Below are 13967 nucleotides of genomic sequence, written 5' to 3'. Positions count from 1 at the left end.
ATAAAAGTATTACAACAATTTGACACAAAAATACATGAAATAATGTTTTAAACATAAATGTTACTTAAACTATGAACTTCTTAATTATGAACTTAGACCTTTTAGAAATATAATAGACAATTATGAATTTATTTTAGCCTTATTATCATAGAGAGAATAATTATATTACTCATAGTGGCAACAGTTACAGTTGACAATGAGCCAAAAACCACACTAATGAATGCATTTGGTACGATTGTGTGAAAATCAAAAGTCTGCCACCTGTTGTAGTATCTCCCTGGCCTTGATACATATCCAATCATTCATACAGATGTTGTGTATTGCTACAATAATGTTGTTTTTGTATTTATTTATTTATGTAGAGGCCGTTAAATTAATAGTGCATGAATAATATGTCATTCATATAGCAGACACCACTTGATTTACACAAAGCTAGTTTAAATATAGTTTATCTCATTTAAGGAGGTCTGGTTTTACTTTAAGCAGCGGTGGCCGAACGGATTGCGGAGCGGTCTTGATACCGGAAGGTCGCCAGTTCGAATCAGCGGTCCGACACGTTAAAATTACCACCACTGAAGTGCCCTTGAACAAGGCATTGAACCACTACGATGAAATGTTCTATGAGCAGGGCCTGGCTGGAAACAAGTTCTTGAGCTTAGCCCAGATACCCTGGGTAAATATAGTAATCATTTCATTTCATGCATTTAATCTAAGTGACATAAACTAATGATTAAATGTGTGATCAACATGCAAATTATTTAGATCACCTCAATCAGACAATCACTCAGGCATTCAGCTCCACCCTGTGGTAGAGGGGAGGCATTGTTCCATTGTGTTAACCTCAACAAGATGGTTCACAGTTCACCAAAACCAGCAGTTATACATAATAAGTCAGTAAAACTGTGTGTGTGTGTGTGTGTGTGTGTGTGTGTGTGTGTGTGTGTGTGTGTGTGTGTGTGTGTGTGTGTGTGTGTGTGTGTGTGTGTGTGTGTGTGTGTGTGTGTGTGTGTGTTCTAACACAACGGGGAGGGCAGCTGGAGGGGAGGGCAGCTGTTACTATGAAAGGGCTTTGCCGCAAATAAGTGTTGATTGTGGACTAAAAAATATGCCTTGCACTTGAATATTACAACCAATCGCTCAGGGCGGTGTTCTGCCCAACATCCAGGCTGTTCTGCTGCCCAAGAAGACTGAGAGGCTGGGTACACGAGGACGTCGCGGGCTGTTCCCCGCCTAAGTTTGTGAACGATATAAAACTTTACTGCGTCTACATTGCGGTTATGTTAATTATGTACGATGTCTAGACGAGACCGGTAAACTGCTTCGTTTTAGAACGTTGTAGCACACATGGCCGGCCTGTAGATGGCCACCCCAAAAAAAGAAAAAGCTTATTCTTTAGGCTATATGAACGAGTAGCTGTGTGCTGCTGCTGACCACTGCGATAAGCATTATGACAGGCGTGTGGCGCGAGAGAGAGAGAGAGAGAGAGAGAGAGAGAGAGAGAGAGAGAGAGAGAGAGAGAGCGCATTATATAAAAATAATAATAATAATGCACGTCTCTCTCTTCCCCCCCCCCCCCCCCCCCCCCCTTCTCTCACTCAGATAATTTTAAAAAGCTCACAACGAGGGGCGGCATGATTGTGAACTTATGAGTTTGACTTTGGAGATTGAATATATATTCCCTTGTCCGCAACACCTCTGAATGTCACATAATTGCTCGTTTAGATTGATTCCACCTGCTGGCAGCATAGCGCTAATCATTGCACATAGGCTATACAAAAGTATTAAAAAAAAGAGCAATTGGAAACAGTGAAAACAGGCCGTTTATAGAGGAATATGGACAGTAAACAATATGTGTTTATCCTACCTGGGGTCTCTCAATGCAAAGCCGTTTTGAAGTTACACAAATAATGTTTAATTTCCACCCAAGAGAAGCACTTTGATGAGGTCCTGGATGCATGCTGTGCAGTGTGCACTGTGCAGTCAGACCTGCCTGAGAGGAACGCGCGGTGGCTCTTGGCTGTGCTGTCTATCTTGTATAGCTATACTAATCTATTCTACACTACACCATTTAATAGTAACAATAATGTATTAGATCATCCGTTTTTTTCTTGTCTTTCCAGATTGGTAATCACCATAATTTATATCTGTTCTCCAAAAATAGCTCCTCTACAAGCTCATGCGGGCATGCGATCTGCAGCCCGCGTGCAGATCGGCTATTTTTGGATAACAGATTTATAGACATTATGTGCAAATATAAAATAGCTGTGATACTTATATGTAAGTGGTTATGGTGAAATAAACCATTAACACTATAGTTTAGTGAGGGGACTATGACATCACCGTTTCAGCAAATTAGGCGGCATTTGCTATACACACGGAGACGTGAAAGTCGCGTCTCCAAACTTTCCCACTCTGGAAGGTAGTTTCCAAATTAGCCGTTTAAGTCCCCCAAAACGCTGTCTCCGTGTGACAAAAAGGGCAGATCGGCTAATTACTTGCCCGAGAAACACCGAAATCGTCCTCATCTGGATGGCCCCTGAGAAAGCCGCCAAGAAATAAACTTGCTTCATTTCGACTGAATAAACTCCCACAAAGGCTCTTTTAAGAGCCACCCACTGTTTCTATATGAGAGTAATTTCCAATATCTCCATCAAAGTAAGCGCACTTTATAAGGGCATCGCTATTACGCGTCCTAGTTCATAAGACATATTTGTGTATGTTTCCTGTCACAGTCTGACCATATGTCTGCATTACCCTTCCTAGTTCATAATACATACTTTAAATGTATCTTGTCACAGTCTGACCATATGTCTGCATTACCAGCACTGTTTTATTAATGTTCAAATGTAATTAAAAGTAGGCCTAATTAACTGGATTAATTTAATTCGATAATTGATTCTCATTCGTGTGATTATTGTCCCTGTAAACATGTGGGGGCTAAATAGAATGTTTTATTGATCCTGGGTGCCATGCTTGGATGATAAGAATGCAGTCTGTCTTCTATAAGCATGATGCATGAGCATCACAATGATGGATGTATAAACATACTGCACCTTAACTTGGGTGGATGATAACATTGTACTTTAATCTACACTGCAATTGAAATATGAATCTATACATGTCCACAAGCTCTAAAGTTCAACATAATAAATAATTATGTTGCTTATGAATTAAACAATGGCCATTACTTATTGCCCAATGTATGCCTCTGATCACTGTATTCACATTGTCAGATGACTGACTGGTTTAGCTGACAGACTCTGTGATATACTTTAGTATCAGGATAAACGCTTTCTTGGAAAAGATGGGTGGTCCTTAAAAGGACCGTTGTGTTTAGAGCAGACAACTTTACTTGGAGCTTGTGTATTTCGTCATGCACAGCCTTGGTGCCTTCAGACACGGCGTGCTTGGCCAGCTCACCGGGGAGCAGCAGGCGGACGGCGGTCTGAATCTCTCTGGATGAGATAGTGCGGCGCTTGTTGTAGTTAGCCAGTTTGGAGGCTTCACCGGCGATGCGCTCAAAGATGTCGTTGACGAAGGAGTTCATGATGCCCATGGCCTTGGAAGAGACGCCGGTGTCGGGGTGGACCTGCTTCAGGACCTTGTATATGTAGATGGCGTAGCTCTCCTTCCTGGACTTTCTGCGCTTCTTGCCGCCCTTCGCAGCGGTCTTGGTGACGGCTTTCTTGGAGCCCTTCTTGGGCGCTGGCTTTGCTACTTCAGGCATGTTTCTTTTTCAGTGATTGAAGAAAATATGTGAACTGTGTTTCGGGGTTGCACCAGTATTTATAGCAAGTCTATGCAAATGAAGTGTGCGACTCCCAGCATATGATTGGCTTCTTCTGCCACTGCTCATGTGACCCACAGAGGGAGGAGACTCACACTGTCTTTGTTTCTGCATTGATTGGTTGGTTGATTGAAATATCTATTAACAGTTTGCAGAATTACAGTACATTTCAAGCACAACTCAATACAAGTAATGTTCTCCCACCCGTCTGATCTACTGTCGCTAAAATACAGACTAGGGTAAATGAGTAAATCTTCTATTCCACGCTCCAAATTAAATACAATTATAACCCACGTTCTAATCTCTCAATGCATTTATATAATCTAGTAGTCAGTCCACTAAAATACTACTTGCCCTGAACCACTTTGTACCATTGCTGTGATGAGTGAGGTAATTTGACTTCAAGCAGACCTTGTTTGATTTAAATATGTATTAACAGTTTGCAGAATTACAGTATATTTCAAGCACAACTCAATACAAAGACTCTTAACTGCGAGTGGACGACTTAATACAGCATTACACTTGTTTAATAGAGCGTCCACCTTGTTCAATTCATCAAAAACATTTAGATACGTACAAATACCCCTTTATTATAGCCAGAGAACATAACAGGAATTCATCATAAAGGAGGTAAAGAGGTAAAATAAACATATATACAGTGAGGGGAAAAAGGAGTGGGTGGGGAAAATAGCTCATAGTTCTACCCTAAAATGAATCAGGGATGATAATGGGCAAGTTGGTGTGAATGTGAACCATTATAGTACTTCACTTTGACTGACTGAATATGTAGCCTTTGAGCCTTAGAGCTATACTTTACTGAAATATTTCACAAGAATATAAGACAAGAGTCAAATGTACGGTCAAATGTAATGTAGTTTATTTAAATATAGAAACATTGTAAACAAAGTTCAAACAGCAGTTTGTACAAAACAAAATATATAGAAAAAAGTTAAGTATAGAACAAATTTAAACTAAAAAATATAGTAAAAAGTCATATCTAAAAACATCAGTTTGCTACAAAAACACTAAAAAGTTGTCATATCTACAAAAACACTGTTTCAGTGCAGTCCCATTTTGGTCAAAAGTTGTGCTAAACAACAATTTCTACAATCTATAAGTATAATTAAGTCAAGGCATGATAGCACAATCACAATACAATACAGGCTACAGATGTAAATATATTTATGACACAGTAAAATGTCGAATTCGCCTTTAAGTATGTCAAGGTCAAATGCATAATAAACCTTACAATTACAAACATTGTTTGTATGTAGGCTACCCAGTAGCCTACCCATATGATTAGATGAATGTGCAACATTGTTTCAACATCTTCCAAGCATATTCCTGCCAAAATGGAGATCTTAAATTGTTGAAAATGTCTGAGATGTCCGGTATTCGTTTACCCTATTACATTTTAAATTACGTCTGAAGACACATGGTTAATCCAGATGGTAAATAATTTTGAAAAAAGTGAATTACATTAATCCCCCCAAAAAAGGTTCTTAGAATCTTTAATCAAATGGAGTTTCCAAAGTAAAATATCAGTTATTAAAGTTGTAAGAAAACAAAGACAAAAAAAAAAAAAAAAGCAACTAAGCATAAGAAAAGAAAGGTTCTTCCCACGACTTACAAAGCCAGTGCTGGCACAATCACGACCAACGCTCTACTTAAAAAGACGACTCGCCATTCCGCCCAGAAAACCCCTTGGTATTAGTACAAACCTGACAACAGCCATCACACTGGCCCTGTAGTCTGCAGCTAAGGTCTTCTTCATCAGTCCATTCTAATGCATAGAGACATACAGTCTCAGTGCTGGCTTTCTGCTGAAGCAGAGCGAGAACGAGAACGGGACTGCTTCTTCTGAGCAGGTGCAGGGGATCGGGATCGAGACCTGGAGCGCGACACGGATCGGGAGGGAGAGCGGGCTGCAGCCCTGCCTCCTCCTCCTGACGAAGTCTTCTTTTCTGGTGTGCGGCTGGTGGACTTGCTCCTGTTGCTCCTGTTGCTCCTGGAACGGCTCCGGGAGCGGCTCTTAGAGCGTGAATAGCTGCGGGAGCGGGATCGGCTTTGACTCCTGCGGTGATCTTCAAAGATCTTCAACTTGCGACCGTTCAAGTCTGTTCCATGGAGTTTAGAAATGGCATTCTTCATATCACTGCGTGATGCAAACTCTACCACCCCTTCATTTTTGTTGGTTCTGTGAGCATCCACAAAGGTAACTTCTCCTGCTTTTCTCATCAGGTCTTTCAGGTCCTGCCAGCTAATACGAGACGAGAGGTTCTCCACAATGAGTCTGTGTTCCGTCCTCACAGGTGGGCCATACGTGGATCCACTGCTGCGAGAGGCGCGATCGTTGCCAAACCTGGGAGAAAAACGACCCATTCCAGGACCACCACCTCCGCGACCACGACGACCATCACCACCACCACCTCCTCCTCCTCCTCTTCCGCCGCGAGTATGCTCAATTGTAACCCTCTCGTTGCACAGTTCTTTGCCATTCAACTCGTACACAGCGTCGTCTGCGTCCCTGTGGTCATCGAACTCCACAAACCCAAAGCCGTTCTTCAGGTTGATTTCCCGGATCCGTCCATGTCCCTTGAAGAACTTCTCCACGTCTCTCTCCCTGGCGTGGGGGCTCAGGCGGCCGATGAAAACACGACACCCACTCATGATTAGCAGATTTGTGTTATTTTCTTGTTTCGGTTGTTAGTGTTGTCGACTGCTTTGACTCAACGACGTTAGCGCAGCGCTACTCCTCCCTTGCCTCTTCCAGGTTGCTTTTGCAGTAGATCAAGAAGTGAATGATTTAAGAGCTCAGAGCCTTGCCTTTTTATGTGTGTTCTGAGGACGTAAGGGAGGACAGGCACAGAGAGAGCTGCGTGGGCGTTGCCAATGTGCACCGCCCCCCCCCCCCCCCCCCCCCAACAAACACACTCTGCGTAAAGGCAACTATGCCCAGAGAGTCGGTGCCGGCGCCCCGGTCTATCTGGCGGCTGTCCTCGAGTATCTGACCGCTGAGACACTGGAGTTGGCTGGAAACGCCGCCCGTGACAACAAGAAGACTCGTATCATCCCCCGTCACCTCCAGCTGGCCGTCCGCAACGACGAGGAGCTCAACAAACTGCTGGGTGGAGTGACCATCGCTCAGGGCGGTGTGCTGCCCAACATCCAGGCTGTTCTACTGCCCAAGAAGACCGAGAAGGCCGCAAAGAAATAAACCTGCTTCCTTTCGACTGAACAAACCCCCACAAAGGCTCTTTTAAGAGCCACCCACTGTTTCCATATGAGAGTAATTTCCAATATCTTCAACGCACACGTTATAAGTTTATCAATTACGCCCAATGTGCTGGTTGGTACCTTGCATGGCTTCCGCCGCAATCTGTGCATGTGTGTGAATGGGTGAATGTAATGCATGTAATGCACAATCTATGTAAAGCGCCTTGGATAAAGGCGCTATATAAATTTACCATTTATGAAGAAATTGGAATTATACTAATTATATATATATATTTTTTTAGATCATGTGTGCCATGCTTTCAGCTGTTATGACACCCACATTGCCCCATGATAGACATTTTAATGAAATCATATAATCATATATAATAGTAAGGAGCATGCACGCTGTTTTACTGACTTATTATAGCCTTCACACAATGATACAGTATTTGTATTGTGTTGCGTTTTATTGTGCTATGGTATTGATGAATGAACACTGAGAATTTTACTGTGCACATTAAGTTAGCCAAATTGGAATGAAATGCACATTTAACACAACTTTGAACATTCCCCCAAAAATACTAGAAACATGCTCAACCCCCACCTCAACTTTGCATTTTGTTCGGCACACATTACCAAATCATTTCAGTAGTTTTTGGCTCATTCTGAAGTTAGTTTAAAGTGCATAACAAGTGAATATAAAAGGATAATAGCTCTTTAAATAACACATGTGGGTGGCTCTTAAAAGAGCCGTTTTGGAGTTCTGAATGTGAGGAGTTTAAGCACGTTCTCAACGGATACGACGGGCCAGCTGGATGTCTTTGGGCATGATGGTCACCCTCTTGGCGTGGATGGCGCACAGGTTGGTGTCAAACAGACCGACCAGATAAGCCTCGGCCGACTCCTGGAGAGCCATGACGGCGGAGCTCTGGAAGCGAAGGTCGGTCTTGAAATCCTGGGCGATCTCCCTCACCAGGCGCTGGAAGGGCAGCTTGCGGATCAGCAGCTCGGTGGATTTCTGGTAACGACGGATCTCCCTCAGAGCCACTGTACCGGGACGGTAACGGTGAGGCTTTGGTGGCGAGCTGCTTCCTGGGCGCGAGCTGCTTCCTGGTCGCGAGCTGCTTCATGGGCGCGAGCTGCTTCCTGGGCGCGAGCTGCTTCCTGGGCTTCCTGGGCGCTTGGCCGCCGGTGGACTTACGAGCGGTCAGCTTGGTTCTTGCCATGGTCTCTTCTAGTTCTAAAGAAGTTGAGAATAGAATAGCGCTAAGCCGACTGGTGCCTTTTATTAGCGCCTTGGAGACGCCGTCTTCATCTGATTGGTCAGTGGTCAGGAACCTCCTTGTTTGGGGAGGTACCATGAATCACTGGCACCGATTGGAGGGGAAATCTTACGTCAATCTGACTGGGGCTGCAGTAATAGCTAATACATACTATGGAATGCTAGTTTCCAGCAAACTGAAAAAATAATATACGTATACATTGCTCTATGACACGGGGCAAATAAATAAACATTTCTACAAGAGAGGGCGGCGATCAGAGCACTCAAAAGGTTAAAAATCACACCCGTGTGAACTGAGTGGTGTAAGGTCTTATATAGCCTGATCAGCTGTGGTCTGACGTAATGTCTGACGTAATGAAATCACACCCGGGTGAACTGGGTGACCGTAGTAACCATGCTAATTGTTTGGTACGAACAGACAGACAGACAGACAGACAGACAGACACGTAAACTAACAAAGCCAGTCGTAGAAAATGAGGAGAGGGTGGATAAAAATAAATGTACTTTATTTATAAAAGTTATAAATAAAGTAAGTATATTCATCCACCCTCTCCTCATTTTTAACCTTTTGAGTGCTCGGATCGCCGCCCTCTCTTTAGTATTCCAGTCTCATTGATCTTCGAAGCACCAGAACCTACTTTACATTATTATTATTCAGTGGCGTGCACAGACATTTAGAGGGGCAGGTGCTCAAGTGGAAAAAAAGGGCACTTTGTGCAGCGCGTGGAACCGGCCGGTTGCCTTAATAGTGTGAGATTTATAGATTGTGGGGCCTAAATAATATATTAGAAGCTTTTTGTCAAGAATTGATCAATGTTACCATGGTCCACATACTGTACACAGTGTATAGTATGTGGACCATGGTACTGTACAAAACTATAACTAACTGTACAAAATAAGGGATTATTTTGGGGGGTTTTTCCGAAAGGGCACATTGCCAAAAGGGCAGGGGGTGCTAGAGCACCCCCTGCCCTTTTGGCAATGTGTGTGTCTATCTGTGCACGCCACTGTTATTATTATTGTCTCCACCAGGCCGAAGGCATGGGGAGAGAGTATGTTTTGCACTCAGTCCATCCATGTGTTTGTCCCTCAGTGGACAGCTAATCTCCAGCACTGTTGGCTTGATCACAGCCATACTCTGCACACACACTCCCTGAATGCCACAGCTGAACATCAGCCCCAAGGTTTTCACATTGGCCTCTTATAGCGCCACCACGAGGCCGCTTTGTGCAAAACATTTTTTTGGACAGTACACCTAGTACACCAAGCTGTATAGTCTAGTGGGAAGAGGGGGGTATCATGCACCCCCCGGAAATATACTTCTAATCAATGTTTTCTTATTGGAAAAAATGTGCTGAAAATGATGAGCTATGATAAAAAGTTGTCAAAATGTCCCACCTACCTCAAAACCCCCTTTTTGGTATATGGCTCTGGCGAAATTGTGTAAAGGCAAATATTAATTCACTAAAATTACATAAATAGACATGGAAGTCTGAAATTTGTAATGGAGTATCCTGACACATAGGGGTAAGTAGAAGAATAGGATTTGGGGGGTTGCTACCATTATAGTTTTAAATATGACCTACATTATCCCCAGAAAAATAAAAAAAGATGCTGTCCGCTTGACTAATAACAACAAAGATGGTTATTTTCCAACACATTATGGTGAAAATCACTGCCTCACTTGTGTATAGAAAACTTCCCATATCCTTAAGCTTCATTTTGAGCCCAAGATAACCTTTCTATCTTGAAAATTACTCTTTCTGTAGCCAAAACTCTGAACTACCGGTATACCTCAAATCGGTGAAAATTGTATATTCAGTCAGTATCAGCTATACATTTTGGAATGAATGAATGAATAACTGAGTTTGAACTGACTCCACATTATGGAATATTTCTTACTTGAATAAGCTATGTTAAAAAGTTGGCAAAGTGTCCAATCTACCATTTTTATGCAAATGAGTGTCACCATTATCAAAACAATCAATGTTTATATATCTCAGCCAATATTGCACTTAAATGAACAAATAAGGTGTCTATACTTGTATGTTTGTATGTTTTGAGGGTCAAGGATGTCAGTGAAACTATTCTTAAAGTGACCACATGTGCCCGTGGCATGCTGGTGTAAAAATCAGTGCTGCCATTACAATAAAGTCACATTTATACCAAGTAAGAGATACCAATATTGCATATAACTTTACAAATAAGGTATCTAGACAGGTGTTGTGTTATGCTAGCTTTATAATTTAGAATATATATACTGTAGCATAACATCACACACAAAAAACATCCTCAGTATGAACAATACTAGGCGGCAGTATACACACTATAGAATGGCCTGCACTATGCAGTATAAAATACAAACAGTCACACAATCCTGTAACAGTATTCCATCATATACACACTCAAATGCAAAAGTGTAAGCAACAGTACACTAGAATGCACCATAAAGAACAAAATGCAGTCACATTAATCAGTCTTCTTCGTCTTCTTGTCCATGGTCTCCAATGACAAGGAGATCAAGGGTTGGTAGGACTGGACCGCAGGACCACACTGGATTTAAAAACCCTTCGATTTTCAACCATCCCTGCCCTTCATAGGGTTTTGGTTTTTCCACAATAGCTTCATCAGCTCGCTTGTATAAGGCAACACAGTGGTTCTCTTCAGAGCAGAGTAGCATGGAGGAAGACGAGCCAGGTCAACTTTAGATTTAAGAAGTGAGTTTGTCATTTGCCCCCACCATTGTCTGCAGCAACTTGGCACGGGTGAAGTCCACTGGGGCAGCAGTGGCTCAGGGGTAGAGTGGCCGGATGGTAACCGCAAGGTTGCCATTTCAAACCCTGGCTCCCCCAGAGTTAGTGTCGAAGTGTCCTTGAGCAAGACACTGAACCCCTAATTGCTCCTGATGTGCTGGTTGGTGCCTTGCATGGTTTCCGCCGCCATCAGTGTATGAATGTGTTTGAATGGGTGAATGTAATGCACAATCTATGTAAAGCATCTTGGATAAAGGCGCTATATAAATGCACCATTTACCATACTGAAGACTCACAACTCTGTCCATACAGCAGACAGATGAATTGCTGCAACTATACTAATTAAGGATCTGTTCCATATAGACCGATTCAGAAATGGGTCTCATGGTCGCAGGCAACATATTTCCTGTGGACGGAGACGACATAACAGTCGGCTCTTCTACTACATTGAATGGATAGAGAGACCAAATAGAGTGCTGAAACGTTACTCTTTTACCTGCTTTTTAATAACACTAACTTTACAAAGATGCCCAGAACATCAGGATAAACCTGTGTAGTGTATGGCTGCTTCAACAGTGGTGGCAACGTTCAACTTTGGAGAAGAATACGTTGCCTGCGACCATGAGACCCGTTTCTGAATCGGAGATAGTGTAGCACAAGGCACATTTCAAGGACCCCCATAACACTTACGGGTCCATTTGGTTCCATTTTGTACGTTCAGAATTGCACACCAGTAAGATGTCAACAGCTCAGTGGCCTTGTAGTCAGAGTGTTCGCCCTGAGACTGGGAGGTCGGGGTTCGATCCCCTGGCCGGGTCATACCAAAGACTCAGTCGGTAAGTCGGACATGTCCCTGCTACATACTAGTGTCATGTCCAGGGGGTGTACTTGTACATCAAGCTACCTCATACTACAGAAACAGGAGATAGGCTTCTGCCCTATGGGCCTCATGGCTACACAAGGCTTACTTACAGGTCCATTTGGTTCCATTTTGTACACTCTAAAGTTACACACCCGTAAGAAGCTCTGGATATCATCAACAGCTCAGTGGCCTTGTAGTTAGAGCGTCCGCCCTGAGACTGGATAGTCAGGGGTTCGATCCCCAGCCGGGGAACACCAAAGGGTTGGATTGGGGTAAGTCCCTGCGACATACTAGTCATGCCAGGGAGTGTACTTGTTAGGCTCCTGCCCTATGGGTCATATGGCTTGGCTAGGCTCAGAATATATGCTATTTAAATTGTGAGTCTTCAGTGAAAGAGTGGTGGGGCAGATGACAAACTAATTTCTAAATCTAAAGTTGACCTGGCTCGCCTTCCTACATGCTACTCTGCTCTGAAGAGAGCCACCGTTGCCTTATACAAGCGAGCTGATGAAGCTATGGTGGAAAAACCAAAACCCTATGATGAAGGGCAGGGATTGTTGAAAACCAAATAGTTTTTGAATCCAGTGTGTCCTGTGGTGCAGTCCTATACCAACCTCACTGCTTGATCTCCTTGACACTGGAAAGCATGCACAAGAAGCCGGCGACGAGATAGAGGAATTGATTTCATCGGCACTGATTTGCACACCAGCATGCCATGGGCACATGTAGTCACTTTAAGAATAGTTTCACTGAGATCCTCGACCCTCAAAACATAGGTCTGAGATATAGTGAAAATCGATTCTTTTGATAATGGAGGCACTCATTTGCATAAAAATTTTAGATTGGACACTTTTCCAACTTTTTAACATAGCTTATTCAAGTAAGAAATATTCCATAATGTGGAGTCAGTTCAAACTCAGTCATTCATTAATTTATTCCAAATGTATAGCTGACTGACTGAATATACAATTTTCACCGATTTGAGGTATAGTTCAGAGTTTTGGCTACAGAAAGAGTAACTTTCAAGATAGAAAGGTTATCTTGGGATCAAATTGAAGCTTAGGGATATGGGAAGTTTTCTATATACAAGTGAGGCAGTGATTTTCACCAAAATGTGTTGGAAAATAACCATCTTTGTTGTTATTAGTCAAGCGGACAGCATCTTTTTTTGTTTTTCTGGGGATAATGTAGGTCATATTTAAAACTATAATGGTAGCAACCCCCCAAATCCTACTCTTCTACTTACCCCTATGTGTCAGGATACTCCATGACAAATTTCAGACTTCCATGTCTATTTATGTAATTTTAGTGAATTAATATTTGCCTTTACACAATTTCGCCAGAGCCATATACCAAAAAGGGGGTTTTGAGGTAGGTGGGACATTTTGACAACTTTTTATCATAGCTCATCATTTTCAGCACATTTTTTCCAATAAGAAAACACTGATTAGAAGTATATTTCCGGGGGGTGCATGATACCCCCCTCTTCCCACTGTACTAGTAGTGTAGCCTCGGATGTTCCCTGAAGATATGTTTGGGGTGTGGCTTCCCCAGTACTATCTGGAGGCACTGGACCACATATTACACACATAAAGACCCCCAGCAGAGTGTTCTAAATCTTCTAAACGTCATTATATATATATATATATACATATATATATATATATATATATATATATATATATATTATTATTTTGTATTATTTTTGCAAAAATGGTGAAGTTTCCCTTTACGGTGATACTTTGATTGGGTTGCCTATTATTAATATTATTTCACTGACGTGTGCTTTATATTGTGTTTATATATGATATGCTATATTAAATTGTGACAGTTACATTGTATATAGATTTGGCATACCTGATATTGCAATCTGTATATTATTCAACTGTTGGGTCATTGCTTATGGGTGCATGCCAGCCCTGGCAGAGTAGTTCTGGAGTAGTTCCAACGGATTGTGTGCCCCTGGTTTTTTCCCTAGTGGGACTGATTGAGGGTAGCTACTGGGACGTATGTCGGGACTTGATCACTCCCGGCTGGGTTGCCTGAGTGAGGGGTATGATGTTGAGA

General features: G+C 42.5%; 2 protein-coding genes and 1 pseudogene across 3 annotated transcripts; all 3 read right to left on the bottom strand.

Moving 5' to 3' along the window:
* Positions 1 to 3348: 3348 nt before the first annotated feature.
* LOC306912582 (histone H2B-like) lies at positions 3349 to 3727 on the bottom strand (annotated as a pseudogene). Its single transcript has one exon. The product of its transcript is annotated as a histone H2B-like (transcript).
* A 1668-nt stretch (positions 3728 to 5395) lies between these two features.
* On the bottom strand, positions 5396 to 6566 carry LOC306943176 (serine/arginine-rich splicing factor 5-like). Its single transcript, XM_079529379.1, has one exon. The coding sequence runs from the start codon at positions 6455 to 6457 to the stop codon at positions 5594 to 5596; it is 864 nt and encodes a 287-aa protein (XP_079385505.1). The 5' UTR covers positions 6458 to 6566; the 3' UTR covers positions 5396 to 5593.
* A 1227-nt stretch (positions 6567 to 7793) lies between these two features.
* Positions 7794 to 12548, bottom strand: LOC306943149 (histone H3.2-like; the record flags this gene model as incomplete). The annotated part of the gene is made up of 2 exons (XM_079529350.1): positions 7794 to 8124; positions 12520 to 12548. 2 exons carry the CDS (start codon positions 12546 to 12548, stop codon positions 7794 to 7796), a joined length of 360 nt encoding a protein of 119 aa, XP_079385476.1.
* Positions 12549 to 13967: the final 1419 nt, after the last annotated feature.

Source organism: Electrona antarctica (genome assembly GCF_951216825.1).
Source record: "Electrona antarctica genome assembly, chromosome: 19".
Lineage (NCBI taxonomy): Eukaryota > Metazoa > Chordata > Actinopteri > Myctophiformes > Myctophidae > Electrona > Electrona antarctica.
Note: the sequence above shows the minus strand (reverse complement) of the source record. Positions and strands in the feature narration are given on the sequence as shown.

Excerpts from the sequence above, each read along its gene's own strand:
- LOC306943176 (XM_079529379.1), bottom strand. The coding sequence starts at position 6,457 with ATGAGTGGGTGTCGTGTTTTCATCGGCCGCCTGAGCCCCCACGCCAGG.